Source organism: Aplidium turbinatum, chromosome 6 (genome assembly GCF_918807975.1).
Source record: "Aplidium turbinatum chromosome 6, kaAplTurb1.1, whole genome shotgun sequence".
Classification (NCBI taxonomy): Eukaryota; Metazoa; Chordata; class Ascidiacea; order Aplousobranchia; family Polyclinidae; genus Aplidium; species Aplidium turbinatum.
In genome coordinates, this window is record NC_137477.1 from 13,960,127 (window position 1) to 13,979,940 (window position 19,814).

Genomic DNA, 19,814 nt, shown 5'->3' on the forward strand with positions numbered 1-19,814 from the left:
AGTGAATCGCTTGCTGTGAAAATGAACTTGAAGTCTCGGCCCGAGGTAACCACCAACCAACGCAACAAGGGTTGGTACAAACCGCACTGCCTACAGTCGTACACGCGGCATAATCAACGCAACAATGGACTCGCGCAAACTGCATGGCGCACACACGACCGTTGCCATAGAAACCCGATCAAAGGCGGGGAATATAGGCATCTTTTGTTTCATCTGCAACACGAAAACGGGCGTATTACCGCGAATTGAAACTTGAAAGCTGGTCTGCGATAAGTTGCGATATTGTAGTAAAAAGGGAGCAATGTCAAGTCAAAAACTTAATCAAACGTCTCTCCGTAACTATTTTTCAAGGGCTGTTTATGGATGTCAGCAACTTTTAAATTTATTCAAGGTGACGTGCTGTTGAATTGATGTAAACATGAATGATTTTGCTTTCAACAGGTATATTTGCAGATCAAGTTAGTATTTTCATTCCATTTACAGACAATACCTTTCAGTAAACCTTTTCGTCTCTTGTTTCATGCTAATAAATCTAGTTCGTTGCTAAACTTTATGTTGTGCTTAGCTTAAAGAATCGCAGTCCATCAACCGCTAGCCAACGCAGACGCATAGCATGTGTTTTGGTCGAGTTTTGTTTATAATAATTAACGGTAGGTCGAACGTAGCGATAACTCCGAGTCTGGCAATAAAAGCAATTCTAGTGTGACGACATAATTACGTCATCCATCTGCATGACATTTCGCTGAATTTACGTTGCTGCTGATGAAACACGCTTAAAATAGTTAGGCGCCTATGATCATCATGTACTTTTGTACCTCAAATATGCAATAATCGAGTTATTTCAATTCTGTTTGAATAAGAAACTGAAGAAGCCGTTTTTATTGTGGTAAAAACTTGATCGGTAAATTACACAAGTCTCCGAACCTGGCTCATATCACTTGCTTACAATCATTATATATGTACTTTTGTACTTCAAATATGCAATAATTGAGTTATTTGCTAGTTATTTCGAAAACGAGTAACAAACGCACATAGGGAAATTTGTAGATGACCGCAAAGGGTTAAATGGAAGCTAAGGGATACAGTATTAACATTTTCTGGATGCGTGCTGGAATGCACTGGAAATTATATTCTCGCAACCCTTGTTCGTGCTATGCAATGACGTCAGGGTTAGAAATGTTTCTATTTCTAACCCTAACCTTTAATAAGGGTTCAATCTATTGGTTAAGGTTAGAAATGTTTTTATTTATAACCCTATCCCTGTATAAGGATTCAACCTCTTTCCTCCCCAGAGCATCAGAAGTGTTCAGGGGACAAAATAGGTTGCATCTGTAACGCACTACTTTTGTAGCGCTCTACTGGCGTTGCTATAATTTATATTTTGTTGGAGTATCAGTGCTACTTTTTTTTCAATGTAGCAAAAAGGCATTACATTTCTTTCAAGTACCGGTACAATAGGGATGCCATTTCTTTCAAGTACGGTACCTCTGATCATGATTATCAAAACTGTCAATAAACCACTGTAGCAGACTATAATAGAAGCTTTTTGTCATACCGGTACATTAACCGTATCTAACACAGATTTTGATTCAATGCTTGGTTAGGGTCTGCTATTATTCGGTGAGTCCGATTCGGTGAGTCTGATTCGGTGAGTTCCTAACCTCTAACCCCTAATCATAACCCCTAACCCTAAAACGGCAATGATAATTAAGCTACGGTACCCGATAATTAAAAAAAAAAAATTGAAAAAATCCCCCGTTAAGGGATCGGATTCACCGAATCGGACTCACCGAATTGGACTCACCGAAACGGGCCATTCCGGCTTGGTTATATAGCTCCAGAGGGACAATTATGTAGACATTTTTTCAGGTAAATTACTGTAATTCAAAAAATTTACAAAAATTTACAACTGTGGTTTGAAGAAACATAATAACTAGATAACGTTTCTGAAGTTAAAACTTGATTATGGCGTTGCCACATCAGCTGCGTGGGGAACAAGCTTGCATGGACTTAAAAGAATCTTGTGATATATCACAGGATAGAAAATTACCACAGGATGGAAAACTTATGAAAGCGTCAAAACCATCTGGGTCATCTTGGCAGGATATGAGAAAGGCAGTAAGGTCATTGAAAAAGGCTCAAGCTCAGTTGGCAAATAAATTGCCTCATCATTTCACGTTTATTCCTTTGGATTGTAGTGAAGATGATTCTTCTGCTCAGGTCTATAAAGGATCGCGTCTCCTATTTTTAGGAGCTATGCAAGGCCAAAGAGAGAATACTATCTTATATGTTGATATTCCATCCACACATTCACCAGCACTATTGGACAAACCAGTAGAATGGAAACAAGTTCTCGATTGTTTTCAGGTTAGTGTCAAAAAATTTAGTTCATTTTGTGTTCATCAGGGTGCGATGCTGAGCTATGAATCATATCTTGTGGGGTAGACTATTTTACCACTGAGATAAAAATGTTGTTTCAAATCTTCAGCATTCCAACCATAGCCTAGATTAGAGGGTCTGCTACTATTCGGCGAGTCCGGCTCGGCTAATCCAATTCGGCGAGTTCCCTATTCGGCGAGAGCCTTTTTCGGCGAGTGCCCTATTTGGCGAGTTTTTGAAATTTTATTTTTGAAAGGGAATTATCGGGTACCGTAGCCTAATTATATATAATTGCCGTTTTTACATCGTTAAACGCTGAAATCGTGCAGGAATAAAAATAAAATGTTTGAACTATTAAATTAAAATTTGTCATGTCAGTTCAGTTGTTTTTATTTTTGATCAAGATATCAAAAACAATTTACGTCAACATAGCAAAGGTGTAGAAAAAGGTAGAAGCGACAAAACGCGAACGTTAAAACTTGCTTGTGACCGAAGTAAGTTATTGAGTTGAAAGAAATTTGGCACGGTCGCAACACCTTCAGAAAAATTTAAGAAATGAAGGGAAAATAAAATGTTACAAAAAAAATCATGTTTAATGTCTATAAGTTAGTACTTTTGAATAGTTAAAATGATTAGTTTGGATCAACAAATGTGTGGCCTACAGCTTGGATTGAAAGGAAATTATCGGGTACCGTAGCCTAATTATCACGACCAGCAGAAATTGCCGTTTTTACATTGTTTTAACGTCGCTAAACGTTGAAATCGTGTAGAAAAGAGTACTCTGATGACTAGGATACGTTGAAACTGGGAAACATTCACAGAAGCCCTTCGATTTGTTCCAAGAACCTATTTAGCCTAACAGTTCATTTGTACATTGATTCAACGTCTGCATACATTATCTTAAAAATGCAACGTATCGAAGGGCTTCTGTGAATGTTTCTCAGTTTCAACGCAGGCCTTAAAACTCGTGTTTTTTTCCCGCAGCCATCGTGGCCTATCGAGAGCTCCTTCTCGGCGGTCAAATCTGCGTGCTTGGAGGCCAAAATACAATAACGATAGCACAAGTAAATAGCATTAAACTTGCAACAATGTTAAAATGATCACTTAGCGTTGTTGAAGTCTGGGCGACGTCCTGCAATAGAATCGTTGTACCACGCATTAAATGCTTTATCGGGATTGTAATCCGGTATTGCGGGACCATCTAACGACCCTAAATTGTTTTAACTGCTCGCAGCTCAGTAAATTGTTTCAACTGCATACCGCCTTTCATAAAACCTGACCATTTATTCCGTTATGATGTCACCATTGAGGGTGTGAAGTCACTAACCCACAGCGTTCTCAATTATAAAGACACGTGTTTTACCCACGGATGTCAACTAACCTAGTTCTCCTTTTTAACAACGATTCAATGCCCGACAGCATTGAATCGATATAAAAACGACAATATTGCCACCTGATGTAAATTAGCACTTCGGGTTAACACTTTGTTAAAATAAACATTCGGGAATTGCAAACAAGACTTACAGCGCTGGTGATCGCAGCTGGATATATTCAATACAACAGTAGTGACTATGATGCGCTGACCTAATTCTGCGTCACTCTTTGATACTACATATTTTCGACATTTAATCCACGATCATTCTATTGCGAAATTAAATAATTGGCTAGAAGAAACCGGCGGCCAAACTTGGCCGACGGAGGAGGTAGCACAGGCAGTCATTCAAGCACTACTTAGCGGCGATGGCCGCCGGCTGTTTTAAGGCTTGCAACGTATCCTAGTCATCAAAGTTCTCTTTTCTACACGATTTCAACGTTTAGCGATGTTATAACGATAGGCCACACATTTGGTTAGCTTTTTCATTCTGTTAACTACAATGTAAAAATGAACTGTTAGGCTAGCTGGGTTCTTGGAACAAATTTTTGCTGGTAGGGATAACTAGGCTATGGTACCCGATAATTTCCTTTCAATCCAAGCTGTAGGCCACACATTTGTTGATCCAAACTAATCATTTTAACTATTCAAAAGTACCGGTACTAACTTATAGATATAAACATGATTTTTTTTTTGTAACATTTTATTTTTCATTCACATCTTAAATTTTTCTGAAGGTGTTGCAACCGTGCCAAATTTCTTTCAACTCAATAACTTACTTCGGTCACAAGCACGTTTTAACGTTCGCGTTTTATCGCTTAAATTACCTTAAAAACAACTGAACGGACATGACGAATTCAAGCACGTTTTAGCGTTCGCGTTTTGTCGCTTCTACCTTTGCTATGTTGACGTGTATTGTTTTTGATATGATGGTCAGAAATAAAAACAACTGAACTGACATGACGAATTTTAATTTAATAGTTCAAACATTTTATTTTTGTTCTTTTATGCACGTTCAGCGACGTTAAAACGATGTGAAAACAGTTAGGCTACGGTACCCGATAATTCCCTTTCAAAAATAAAATTTCAAAAACTCGCCGAATAGGGCACTCGCCGAAAAAGGCTCTCGCCGAATAGGGAACTCGCCGAAACAGGCCATTCCGAGATTAGAAACTTGTCTTAAAATGTATGAGCTGTATTAGTTCAGTATTTTTGTATGTTAATTTTGACATTGTTTCAATTTAAAAATAAAGAATATTATTAGGCACCTTGAACTTTATGATTTGCTATTTTCAATACCGGTACTGTCAATGTTTTTTAAAACTAACATGTTTTTTAGTATAAGGCATAGAAATTTGTACCAAATATTTATACACAAATAATTTCAAAATGTGAATTTGAAATTTTGTCTTATTTTAGTTACCATGTCTGAGTGCAGGGTGTGACTTTGGATGAGTGACTTAATCTCAAATAACTACGAGAAATTGTTTTAGTAGTTGTAAAACTTGCTTTTCCTTCAACAACATTCTAGGTTTGAATTGCGCTTTGAGCAATGTTTTGGTAGTACCGTACTTGAATGGTATGATACCTTTCAAAAGCGGTACACGACAACTGGGCGAGACAAAGTAGGCGATACCCACTTGGGCGAGACCAGGTGGGCGACGAGTCAAGTGGGCGACGAGCCAAGTGGGCGACGGACCAAGTGGTCGACGAGCCAAGTGGGCGACGGCCAAAGTGGGCGACTTCAAGTTGACGACTTCAAGTTCATTTTCACAGCAAGCGATTCACTGCCGCGACAATTCTCTGCAGAGGTTTCGACTTTCGAAAGCGACATCGAGTCTGTTTGCATGCGCATAAAGCTAAACGCACGCTGTGTCAACGTAGCAAATTATGTTGTTTTTGGGTGCATTCAACAATCAACATCTGATGACACTAAATCGACGCAAAATGGTAGATTTTTGCTAGCGTCTCTTTTCAGAGAGGTTTCTCTTAAGCTTCACGATAAACCCTGACGCCGCAAATTGCAAAATAATGTGTCAAGATGATGTCACCATGCAAATTAACATCAAACAGCAAGCGCTATTACTAGACTACCGGTACAAAAAATAATGAAAATGTTGCTTCCAATGCTTCGTGAAACTCAGCGTGAGAACTCTCATTGCTTCCCTTCCACAAATCAACCATTGTATTTTAAAGTAAAAATTAAAAATCGTATTTTTTTTCGAACGGCTAAACTTTCGCTTCCGTCGCCCACTTTGGCCGTCGCCCACTTGGCTCGTCGCCCACTTGGCTCGTCGCCCACTTGGTCCGTCGCCCACTTGGCTCGTTGCCCACTTGGTCCGTCGCCCACTTGTCTCATCGCCCACCTAGTCTCGCCCAAGTGGGTATCGCCCAGTTGTCGTGTACCGTTCAAAACAGTGTTGTAGAATCTTCAAGTGAATAGCTTATTGCATACGGTATAGCCTAATTTCTGTATTATTATATTTCTTAACACAATTTTGTTTAGTGTAAATTATGATTTTCTTTGCAGCAAGGATTTATGACAACGGAGAAGTACTCAAAGGAAGAAGAGCTATTACGTGAACGAATGCGTCTTGGTTTTCATGGGATAACAAGCTTTCAAGTCAGCAATGATGACAGCAGAATTCTTTATCCTGCAGCTGGAAGCTTGTTTGTAATGGACGTAAAGAACATCGGACGGGTACTAACTAAGTATTCAATTCGATGTGGGAAATACATCAGGGTAGATACAATGCCTTGTAGCATGTTGTGCTTCATGCATCTGATCATCTCATTGATGTTGGCATATGGTTTCCCTACACTTGTATATATTCCAACTTGATAAGACATGTATAAACGTGTAAATGCTGAGATGTCATAGAAGTACAGTTGATTTAAATGATTGCTTCATTTGTCTTAAAGTTATGACATTATTTTTGCCACTTGTTTTTATAGCTATCACTGGAAAGTGAAATTTCAAACTTTTTTTACAAGAAAGTATATGGACTGTGAACATTAAATCATTTCTAAGAAATTTTGCCTCACTTCATATCATAATTCATTGGAAGCTATCGAATAACTTTTTATCTTTACAATGTAGCCCAAGTTCATATAATATGATATGGTATAAATCAATTCTAAATGTTGAAAATTGAATTTTTGACTCCCAAAATAGTAAAACACTTACTTTCATATACTGGTACATTGTAGCTCTGGAATAGAAGATTATTAGCAAAATTATGACGTATATATAACAAGAAAAAGTGTGCTTGTGTATGCAATTATCTCAAAATAGTGAAACGTTTAAATCGATGTAGCCTGCTGTAAATTTATTTATTGATGATTTGTTTTTGTTCAAAGGGAAATAATTTACATATTCACATCTAAAGAGTTGTGAATTTTTGTGCGTTTCATCACGGTGGGTTAATATAAAGCAAAACTTACGGTTATATTTCCTTTTAGCCATAGACCTTTACAACCATTAGGAACCCAGTGTCTTCATGGATGCGTCTTTGAATGCCAACAAGGTATTCGTAGGTTACAAACGCATATTTCTATGCAGATAGACTTGGTTGAGCCAACAGAGATATCAACTCGATGTGAAGGAAGTCGGATGGATCCAAAGATGTCTCCAAAGGATCCACAACTTGTTTCTTTTGTTCATGAAAATGACATCTGGATCACACATACTGGAAGTAAAGAAGAAGTTCGTCTCACACATGTATCGACTGGTAAGCATCTCAACAACAGACATGTTAACTTCAAAACTTTAGTTACATTCCTTTATGTGTTAAGTAAATCTTATACAAAATTAAAAGTTAGTACCCATCAGAACTTTCCTATAGTATCAATATGAATCTTGTTGCATATTTTTTATGCAGATTAACTGCTATTGCATATATCTATGTATTTATTATTGTAAAACTAACAAGGATAGATTAAGTGCACTATGGCACCTAAGTTTTTATGTTAGATAACAATCATCAGGCACAACAACAACACTCATCAATGAATAAGTCTATTTGAATGAGTGTTGTGCCTGATGATCGTTATCCAACATGAAATTATAGGTACGGTAGCGCATAACTTGTCTAATGTCTATGTTAGTTTAACTGTACGGTAATTGTTTCAGCTCTGCTTGCTGCATTGAGTAGCCTAATTTGTTTGCAATTGCTGCAATTTATTTCTGGAATGTGGTGTATGTATGATATGTGTAATTGTGTATTATATACTATATATACATTATACGGGTCTGCTACTATTCGGTGAGTCCGATTCGGTGAGTCCGATTCGGTGAGTCTGATTCGGTGAGTTCCTAACCTCTAACCCTAACTCCTAACCCCTAACCCTAAAACGGCAATGATAATTAGGCCACGGTACCCGATAATTAAAAAAAAAAAATTGAAAAAATCCCCCGTTAAGGGATCGGACTCACCGAATCGGACTCACCGAATCGGGCCATTCCGACATTATACATATAATTGATTGTGCATCAGATTTGTATACGTACAAAGTAACACAGCAACAAAACGTATTTTTATAATTTTTTAGGAATTAAAGCTGCAGACAAAACTCTCTCTGCTGGTGTAGCGTCCTACGTTGTGCAGGAAGAATTTGACCGCTACAGTGGCTACTGGTGGCAACCAAATGCAGTTGGAGGTAAGCAGCTACATACCAAAGCTTTCTACCAAACCTCTGCGGCTTTAGTCTATGATCTCATGGTAACTGAACCTGCTTTGTGCTACAGTTGATTTTGCTTTGAAACTTTTTCCACTTGGGCATATTGATAGATTCATCATTTTTCAGGTAGGCATTGCATTCTCTATGAACTTGTGGATGAATCCAATGTAGAAGTTCTTCACATTTCAAATCCAATTGGAACACCTGATGTTGATGCTTTTCGATATCCAAAAGCAGGTCAGTTGTTTTTCTGTGATTCCATTGAATTGAAATTAAAAAAAAAATAAACAAAATAAAGTTGGTGTTCATCGTAAGTAGGCTACAGCTTCTTGTGTAGTTCATTTTTATAGAGCCCATTCAATCGCCACTACTAATTAGCTTGTCACAACTTGTTTTGCCTCCCTTAAATTGGAATGGATTGATTAAAGTGATTTCAAATTTTTATTTGTGCAAAAGTAAAATTTGTTTAGTTTTTTTTTCGGAGGGGGATTTTCTTACTATTAGCGCCTGCTTTGAGTAAAACAACCTTTCTCACCAGTTGGCAACAACCACCGGACCTGTTGAATGTTGATTCACATAACGATTAAAAAGTCTTTGGAGTAAGGGGAGGGTGTCGTAACAAAACGTGAGGCAGTGCGCGATTTTGTGTTATTGAGTTTTGCTGACAACTCCACTTTCAATGAACTTGTTCATATCTAGGATCATCGAATGCAAAAGTCTCGCTCTGTATGGTCGAGTTTTCAACAACTTCTAATGGTCAGGTCGGTAACCAAGTTTTCGAAATCTCAAACAAATGTTGTAAGCGTCATTCGTTTGTTGTAAATCTTTCGGTCAAAAGTTCGTTTATTCTTCACATTCGTGTTATATAGCCTATTGTGCTATGCGGTTGGCGACGATGAATTGTTCGTTAATCTCAGAATTGATGTAATTTAGATTTCTGATGTTGTGACAAGGAGGATGTCAGAATCGTTACAGCACATATTCCCGTGGGCCGAGTACATTGTGAGAGTAGGGTGGCTCCCGGGTGGGAAAGGGTGAGTTGAGTTTCGCATCTTGTATAATTATATTAGTTTAACAATTAGATGTAACTACTAATCACTCAAATTAGCGTTACTAGAACGTTTTTTATTCGTTTTCTGACTGATATTGAATTGATTCTGAAAGTAACAGCTAATGTGTGTCCGTTGCTGTCATCTCGTTACTAGGAAAATGTCAAATTTAATGGATTGGGCTTTTTTTCTTTTTTTTTGAGCAGTTTATACTTTGTTGGGATCTATGATCATAGCACTTGTAATAATCCAGACCATGTCCAGACTTGAGCGTCTGTATATTTTATTCACGCAGAGTTTGGGCACAGCTCTTGGATCGTCAGCAGCAGCACACCGCGGTGATCCACATCCCTTATTCACAATTCGATCAGTTGGTCATCCCACCTCAGCAAGAGGGAGTGAAGAGGAGCAATGGGTCCGACGTTGAGATGATGGAAGATGCTTTTCTTTCAAACTCTCCATCTCATTCTTTACAAAACTCCATTAAAATCTTACACGAGGAAACCTCTGACGTTTGGATAAACGTAAGACATTTTTGAAATTCATGTTGCCAATTTTTTTTAAAGGAAACAAAGTGTGTATCAGTTTTATTGAACTCAGTCATTTTTTGTCGGCAGGTTCACGATACTTTTTACTTCTTTCAAGACAATCCAAGCGATGAGATCAACTTCATATGGGCGAGTGAAAAAACGGGACACAGACATCTCTATTTATTGAATTGCAATTTAAAAAAATCTTCTCCTTTCAAACGTGACAGTACCGGAGATCTAGTTTCAGGTGCTTTTTACATTTGCTTTTCTAGACAGTTAACTCAAATGCTTGTTCAAACACTTCAAGTGTGACGTAAAGTGACTGTGCAAGATAAAAAAATGGTTGAAAATGATTTAAGAATTCGTGTATAATTATAGAATGGTTCCCAGGCGACAAGTTGACATGGCTGAATAGCTCACGCTTTAAACGTCACTATGAGAGACGTTGTGAAGTCATGACCTCAAAGAAAACTTTTAACCTCAGATAAATTGAAGGGAATTAATGAAATAATCACAGTTTTGCTTTGTCAACTAGATGTACAACTCACAATGGTCACCATCGGGTATCAGCAGCAAGTATATGTCGTATCACTAGCAAGCCCAATTTGACATCAGGGGATGTACTACAAGATTTTTATTGAACGAACGATTGAATAAGTTTAACAATGTATCTTGATTCTTGACAACATATTTCCAGGTGAAACCAGGCATTGCGTGACCACAGTCACTGCGCTCACCAGTGGGGACTGGGAGGTCTCTGAACAAACGGAATCTGTAAGTAATGTACAAATATTTACAACTGTTTTTTCAAGTAGTCACTTCACAATTATGGTTGTTAATGATTTCAACGTGAACTTCACTTTTTGCATGTTTTTGCTGAACATTCTGTATGTGACTCAGGCTCAGCCACATATTCTGATCCTAATTTTTTTAGTTCTTTCTTCGTCGTATGAGCTTTCTTCCGGACTATATGTTAGGGCATGAGGTCATCAGCCACTCGACAATCTCATCATCCAGGGCCTTCAGTCCAAGCGTTCCATGTGGTGGTTGATGGATTGGGCAGTCATGGACGACATGGTCTACTGTTTGATCTGTGGCACCACACTCGCATCCCGGTGAGGGAGCCAGGCCCCATCTGCACATGTCTAAACGAAAGCGACCGACCATTTTTCTAGTTGTGTTAGCACGACAGCATGTGAACTACAATTATAGCACACAGAATAATAAATATTGTGATTGTGCTGGTGCTAGTATGACAGACCACAAGGTCAAAGAATTCACCTGCCATCCTTATACAAGAGACAATATTTTTGGTTGTGCACTTACAACTGTACTAACGTTGCTACTAACTATCATATTATAACGCACTAAATAAAATATCTCCTTGCTTTATGCTCCAATAGTCACTTTTGATATGACTGAAGTTCTTTCAATCTTACATGACAGAAAGTGTAAGATTACTGCTCAAAAAATAAATACAACTAGCATTACTTTACGTTGGTCTTTCATTCAAGTTTACTTTGTTTACTCAGATCTGGGTTGACGAAGAGAAGGAACTGGTTTATTTCATGGGCTTAAGAGACACGCCATTGGAGACCCATTTGTAAGTTGCCATGTCGAATTCTGCTTGAAAATCTGTTCGTTCATTTTGACATATTTGCATTGTTGTTTTATGCAGATTTAATTGTCAGTTAGTAAAACGTGATGTCCTGCCAGTTGGTCCCTTTCTTTTTTTCTTAATGAAGCTGTTTGAAACGAATTTTGTTTGATCAAAACGAAATTTTTTACCCACAAATTTAATTCGAAACAAAGCAAAATTAAGGAAGAACTTTTGTCATTTTTGATTTCGCTTCTCATCGAAACAAAATGTCGGAACGAAGCCAAACAAAAGTTTTCATTCCGAACGAGGTTGATAGGAAAGAGATTTCACCTTCACGCGGGAATAGTCGCCTCCTATCGATTACAACAAAACAGAATAGGTTCATGCGAGAAGAGTTAGTTAACAACAACTCTCGAACCTTGAAAGCTGCACAGGCGGCGATAGCAAAGCTTTAAAAAAAATCATTTGCCACAATCAGCTTCAACATCCTTCCTGCCGGAGGTATAACGATGCAACATCCCACACAGCAAATCAGTCATTTTTTACATTGATTCAACGTCCACACGTTGCATCAATGTAAAGTGACTTATTTACTGTCTGGGATGTTGTTGTTGTTGTTTGAAAACAGTTGTTACTGAACGCTTTGTCCTCAGGTCATGTTCCAGAAGGTCACTTAATTATTTTCCAAGCGATTTTTGTTTTCAGATACAAGACGAGCTTCACTAGTCCCGGCTCGATACAACGACTCACACACGCCGGTTTCTCACACTCTGTGTCCATGAGCGCGGTGAGTTTATGTGCGCCGCTCGTACCGCACCATAAGTGACCACGAAGCGATTGCACTCATATGTTACCAAGCTTATAACTTAACTACAAGCACTATATATACAGTAGTTAACAGTTACTGACTGAACCATATTTTTTTGATATTGTTTTACTGTTTTACCAAGTCAACAATTTGACATACAAATGATATATGATATGTTTTCATATTTGATATTGATATACAGTGTACGAGTGTAGTCAAATTTGATATATTTAAATGGCCTTTAAACAAGCAGACTTTTTCATTCAAAGCCTTTTGGCTATGATTTGAGTTGTGGCAACGCACTTACCTAACATAGTGGTAATCTGTTACAGTCTTGTGAGCAATTCATCACGGTATCAAGCAGTATCAACGAATTGTACACTGCCAAGATTTACAATCTGTCTCCATGGCCCATTGCTCTTGTCAACGTTCTGGAGCCTTTGGGTAAGCATCGCCAGTTGTGGACTTTCACATCTAAAAAAGCACGATATTGGTCTCACCATTTCTACTATCCTAAGCTGCAGAAGCAACGCTCTTATTTGTTGTTCGGCATTTTGTTGTCGATATCATTTATTTTAAACATTGATATTGACCGTTGAGATTTTTTTCAGCCATGTCCTCTGACTACACAGCGCCAGAGCTCTTCACTTTCACGTGCACATCTGGTGATGTCTTGCATGGTCTCTATATCAAGCCAACTCGCATGGAGCCTGGAAAGAAGTACCCGACTGTGCTCTATGTTTACGGGGGACCGCACGTGAGTGGCCTGTTCTAAAATATGTTTATTAGGTATAGCCGTGTTTTTTAAATTTATTTCAACATAAATTTTATTTTTGAGATTACATCATCATTATCATCCAAATGCAAATAATTAAGTTTAAATTTTTTTAAAGGTTTTTGGACGCTTTATACAATTTTGATTTCACAAGCTTGTCTGCACATGCGCAACATAGAGTCTTTACGGACAGCTGGCATGTGGCCGCTGTGTTTGAAACAGACTCGGTCACCGACTCACCGATATCAACAGTTTGAAATTTCCGCCTTTGTTCTAGGTTCAGCTCGTCACTAATTCGTTCAAGGGTCTGCGGTATCAGCGGCTCTACACACTGGCCGCACTCGGCTATGTCGTTATCGCTATTGACGGCCATGGCTCTGCTCATCGTGGTCTACGATTTGAAGGAAAATTGAAGCACAAAATGGTATCGAACTTCTGCGGTTGCTTTTCTTATCAGTTGAATAAACTCTAGGCTGTAGCATTGGGAAAGCCTGAATCTAGAACGTAAGATGTGATTCGTTTCTTTCACCGAAGCAATGCAAATGTCCAGGATAAGCGTCAAGTCATTTCTCTTCTTTTTTGCCTTGCTAGTATATTATGTGGTGTAGCTAGCACTTTAGTCGCCTTTGAACGTTTCCACAGTACGCCCATATTTTCAATTAGACAACGTTGTTGATATCAAGTAAAATTACCAAAAATGTCTACAACTTTTGCTTTATAATTATATTTCAGCAATTCAGCTATGGTAATTTATATGTATTTCATATTGATTCCTTGTCTCCTTTTGGTAGGAATGGCGTAAGCTCTTTCAGCAATGGTATATATTTCACCTGTTATCATGGCTGAAATCTAACGGCCAAAAGAGCTTCTTGATGCACGTCCTTTCTTGATATGCCATCAGCAAATATCCTCATCTTTGTAGGGCCAAGTAGAGATCAACGACCAGGTGGAAGGATTGATGCATCTTGCCCAGGAAGTTGACTTCATCGACTTGTCAAGAATTGCCATCCATGGATGGTCCTATGGTTAGTATGACTGCACCGAGGGAATGTTGCCTGCTCACGTACTGCACAATTGCCTTCTTCATCAGCAGATTTATCATGCTTGATCAACTTTGACTTCTCCTCACGTTATTTTTTTCTATCTTTTATTTTTATGTATAATTCCGGCGTGCTTTTCAGTCCTGTAATTGCTGGAGTTTGTATCTTGAACAAAATTTATTATTTGACTATTTAAGACCTTTCCAGTCCATGTCTTAATTTCAGATCGAAAGTTGTTATAAAGCACTGAGATTTATTTTTGCTTTGGGGTTCGCTTGGACCAAATTGAACAAATGTATCACCACAAAATTTATGTCTTTCTTGACCTCGATTTGAACAAGAATAACACTGCGCTGCCTAGATGTTAAGGTTGCTAAACTGTTGACGGTTCCTGGAATCCTGGTGTAGCATACTTTTCGATGTTGAATCCAAAAATGTTATCCGTTTTCTTTCATCGGGTCTAGACTTTTGGCAAGTTGCATTTGAAATTTTTGACAGCTTCATGGTTTTACGATTGAGAATTGTGACATCATAAAAACGATTCAGCCGATAAAAACGAAAACGACTGATCGCATTTTTTAATTCAACGCAAAAAATTGAAAATTTAGAAACTCAATTAAAAAAATTTAGAAACAGTCAAAACATCTTTAACGCAGCACAGTGTTATTAATATTGGCACCGATAAAGAAAAATAGACAAAGCAATGAGAGAAAGCCATAGTTTTACCATTACTTCTACTATGCAATGAAACTACTACCGTATAAAAAGTAAAAAACATTTGGTTTTAGTGAGAAATGGTCAAGTCTCATCTTTATTTTGTTAAATGCTAAAACACAATTTTTGTTTGTCTACAAAATGAAAATGGAGATTGTTACCGTGACAAATGAAATTTTCATTCATGCATTGTGGCATTCGGGTCTTGAGTCATTCGTGCCTTGCGGTCTAGGGATGGTGTCATTCGTGCTTGCGTCATTTGGACCACGGCATAAAATCGTCTATCCATAAGTTCATACTGTCCACCGCTACGACTAGGCTGCGAAGCGAATAGAAGGAACTTGAAAGAGCCTTTCTCACTCTGAAGATAAATGTTTCACTAATCAGTTGATTGTACCACGCTCCTGCTGTTTTTTTTTCTAATCGGAGATAAAATGTCACTATGTTACTACATCATCCAATGTATAGTGATAGCCTGTGCGTGGTATTGACCGACAAACAAATAAATCAAATGTCTTTGTCAAATTTGGGTGTAAAAGAACGTCATTTGTTACTGTTTGTTTCTGTATTCTTCAGGTGGATATATTTCTTTGATGGGGTTAGCACAGAGATCGGACGTGTTCAAAGTAAGTTGATGCGCGTATTTCCATGTTCCTGCCGTCGTACTTTGTTTGAGTGAGGGTTTAACCGGGATTTTTCTTGTGAATTTGCTGATAATTTAGTTTTATCGTTTAAGTTTTGCAAAAGGCTTGTTTCTAATCGGTAACTATTTCCAGGTGGCTGTGGCAGGGGCGCCCGTAGTTTGTTGGAAGCATTACGACACCGCCTACACCGAACGCTACATGGGAACCCCTCAATCAGACCCGGCAGCATACGCAGCTGGCTCTGTTTTGGAGCAGGCTGCCAAGTTTCCGGATGAGTAAGGAATAAGAAGCTTTTTTGTGTTTGAATTGTTTCTGTACCCTCAGCACCTGCTTAATCTTGGAAGCAATGCTGCTTTCTTACGTATGATATTTCGGGTAGAAATCTTTTGTCAGAAAAAATATTTTCTTCAAAACGTGGTTTCAATCCTGAGATGCAGTTGGACAAATAGTAAGTTGACTTCATGTGTCCCATTAATTTTAATATTAAATGACAGTTGCTAAATTATTAACTGTTCATAAATTTTAAAAATGGAGATTTTAGCACAAAGACTGCTGGACCCGAACATTGGATATGAGCATACCTTGCCCGAAAAAGTTCCTTTTCAATGATATTAAAAACGCATATTTTTAAACTTTACTGAAAACGCCTTTTCCACCGTACAGGCCGAACCGTTTGCTGATAGTCCACGGCTTGATGGACGAAAACGTACATTTCTCCCACACCTCACACCTCGTACAAGCCCTGGTCAAGCACTGCAAGCCATATCAACTGCAGGTACACTTTCATTAAATGGTAATCTTTAGTTCTGTCGCCAAAATGTTCTGCAGCAGTAAATCCTTCCTTCCCAAGATATCAAAGCCTCTATCTATTCAACAAGAAACCTCGCATTTCCGAAAAACGTCGTCAATGAGAATAGCAACGGCTTGTCATTGGTCCATCTTTCGTCACTGGCCCGGGTTCGGCTACAATTGTGTACGAGAGCAATCTGTGTTTACAACTGTGACAAGATGGAAGGAAAAGTGAAACAAAACTTGACGATACAAACGTTTAATTCATTGCAGATCTACCCGGGAGAGAGACACGGCATTCGAAACCCGGATAGCAACGAGCACTTTGAAGTCGCTGTTTTGTCTTTTTTGCAACAATATTTATAGCCAATTACGAACAAGTATGCCTATTAATGAATTCCCTGAGGCTCTTTCAATGGAAGCACAGTCCTGCGTAAATAACATCATTTCAATGTAAAAGTACAAAGAAAAGAAAAACTTGCAAAATAGGTAGAAATACACGGTTTAATGCCGTTAGGTTATGCGACTTTTTGAGTGTTAAAATCTTCGAACTTTGCTAGTCAAGTCAATCCATTTTAATTCCTCCTATTGGGCGATACATTTATTTTTCGTTGTTGACTTGTAGTTCATTCGCTTTCTTTGCTCTAACGAGAACTTCACCACATGCAAAGCTATGTCATTTTTGTGTTGATTTCGCATATTTCGTTGCTTGATCAATGCGCATTTAGCGTGCATGGGCTGTCAATGTCCTCATCGTGTTTTTGCAATTTTGTGTTTATTGCTCAAGCTTAAACAATTTTTGACGTGAACTTGGCAGCACTGTAGTGTTTCATGCGGTAGACTACCGGTGCTCATGGATTGTCGCTATTTATTGTTCAGAAGAACGTTAATTTGCGTCAATGTTCCGCGTTTAGATGGTTATTTCATGCGTTGTTAGTTATTAACTTTTTTGAAGTAAAGAATTTTGTGAATGAATTCATCAATGTACACAGCAACCAAATACTCAGAAAGCAAAGGGTGTAGACTGCAGACCTAACTTTTTACATCCTTTTTACTTTACTGGATGCTAAAGCGATATGGAAAGTACAACGTCCATCAACTTGAAACCCTTTTCCACTGGTGTTATAGTTCTAAGCCGTCATTAGATCGCCGAGAATTTATTTTTGTTCGTTTTCGCTTATCCACGTCCAAAAGTCATTCGCTTTTCTTTGATCAAACTGGATTGGAAGTTGCCTTAAAAGTATTTTTTTGTTTGTACATTTTCCAGTTATTCCTTTGTTAAATCAAAACTTTCTAAGTAATTTGTATTTTCAGCTTTTGCAGAAGATATCGTAATAATCTATTATACCACAATCTTTTTAGATTGCTTATAGCTCAGTAATATCCATGGGTTGAAACTATTGTGTGAAGTCAATCAGTTCCTTCCTCCCCGTTGATGTTCGTCTTAACCTTTCTTCTGAAACTTGTCTTTAAGCTTCTTCATTTACAACATTTTAGTCTTAACCACATGAGCAACATCTTAATCCCAATGAAAAGTTTCTACAATTAAAGGCATGAATTCTTAGTATTTTTTTCAAGTTTCTCTTTGTAACTTCCACATTTTAATAAGACCCATCGCCCGATTGTATACCTGTGCTATAAGATACAGCTTTCTTGTCAATGTGTCATCAGTATCACCCTCTGCAGCTACATATTAGCCAGCAAAAACTTTCGTTTTTACGCCGTTTCAACATCTGCCAACGTTGAAAAGATGTCATAAGTCATCTTTTCCTATCTGGGATTGGAAAGGATGCATGTGCGTTAAAATCTCTATCAGACTATACAATATAAATGTTCCAAGTGTGCCCCCCTGTTTCTTAATCATAAACCACTCATTCAACAACGTACGTTGTTTCAACGTATGTTAATAGTGAATAGAAGCACGAAACACGATCCCATCCATGTCTGGTAGCAAGGTTAACTTCTATTCAATCCATGAGTGTTTACACAGCCAACATTTTCACATTTGAATTTTAAACGTAATCTTTTACAATTTAAATATCGATCTTTTGGCCAGAATACAACGTCGACCTTGAAAATATGCAAATATAACATGAATTGTAAGAGACTTTTCGTTGATAGGTGTTGTGTTCTTTACAATCTGTAGATAGTAATTATGCTTAATAAGCTTCTTTTTCACAAAGTCTCAAATACATCATACTTTATTGCTACTTACAGTTCAATTGATAGCCTACTTCATTGCTTACATTTTACCACTTCGATTTTTCTTACAAAGCTGGAGAAATGTTATCTCAGTCTTACCAATTTATTTAAGATTCTCAAAAAGCATTTAACGTCATAATAAGTTGATTGCAACGAGTCGCATGTTTCCTTGGCGTGCAACAAGAAATAAGCTTTTCCAAAAGCATTGTCAAATCAATGCATTATCAACCTCCCAAACATAGATAAAATAATGAATGCCATGAACAGAAAACTATTGTAACACTAGATGGGCGACTGGTAACCAACAATCTATTGTCACGTTCGTGATTTTGTGTTTACCGCATCAGGAACTACTGCTGCAATATGGAAACAATCCCAGGCAGAAAATCAGTCGTTTTTTACGCCGATTCAACGTTTACAGACATTGAATCAATGAAAAACGACTGATTTGATGTCTGGGAATGCGCGTCTTGCCTTCGGATAAAGGCGACAGCTGTTGGCAAATGTGAAGCTCAGTTTATTCAAGTAGATTTTTTCAACTGTTTTTGTACAAAATTGCCTAAGAATTTATTAAAAAGTTGGCAAAAAAAGAAGTCACTTGGAAGTGCAGTGTTTATTTTTGAAAATCGATTTGTGTGAAGACGAAACGAATTGTTGCATTAACACGAAAAGAATCGATTTTATTGACTAAAATGCTTCCGCGTGCGGGGGTGAGCGACTAATACTTATTTGTGTTTTTTTCTTTAATAAATTGCCTTGAATCATGGCATCTGGTGTTTAATATTAGGAGGCTACTGCGAGAGGTTTCTGTGTTTGAATTGAAAACTGTTTTCTGCAATATTTTAGATAGCAGCTGTGGGTAACGATATTTTCTGTAACTAACATTCTCTTACAGAGAATCCGGAATTCTAGGCAAATGGTTGTGAAAGGTTTATCGACAGATATAATCATGGTGCTGGTACAAATCAATCAATTCCGTAAACTCTATATCGCCCACGTTAAAAGATTGCACAAAGCATTGCAACGACGAATATCACCGCGAGCAAAATGTGAAAGAGATTTTTTAATCAAAAAACAAAACTGATTTGCTTATAAAGGGCTGCTGTTGCCATGAGCTCTATCCAAGAGGGGCTGATCACCCCCCCCCCACTCATTGAAGTGGGGGGGTGAGCAATGCAAAATCACCCCCCCCCCCCCACTCATTTGGCTTTGCAAAGGTTTTGTGATATTTT

The 19,814-nt window shown here is 38.0% G+C and overlaps 1 protein-coding gene across 1 annotated transcript; it reads left to right on the forward strand.

Moving 5' to 3' along the window:
• Positions 1-1,877: 1,877 nt before the first annotated feature.
• LOC145771519 (dipeptidyl peptidase 8-like) lies at positions 1,878-19,348 on the forward strand. Its single transcript, XM_082583214.1, has 20 exons — positions 1,878-2,367; positions 6,282-6,452; positions 7,314-7,482; positions 8,303-8,410; positions 8,558-8,668; positions 9,131-9,192; positions 9,365-9,465; positions 9,776-10,004; positions 10,098-10,257; positions 10,708-10,784; positions 11,525-11,613; positions 12,316-12,397; positions 12,751-12,862; positions 13,030-13,175; positions 13,471-13,617; positions 14,116-14,218; positions 15,524-15,573; positions 15,724-15,866; positions 16,255-16,366; positions 16,654-19,348. Exons 1-20 carry the CDS (start codon positions 1,966-1,968, stop codon positions 16,744-16,746), a joined length of 2,667 nt encoding a protein of 888 aa, XP_082439340.1. The 5' UTR covers positions 1,878-1,965; the 3' UTR covers positions 16,747-19,348.
• The last annotated feature ends 466 nt before the right edge of the window (positions 19,349-19,814 follow it).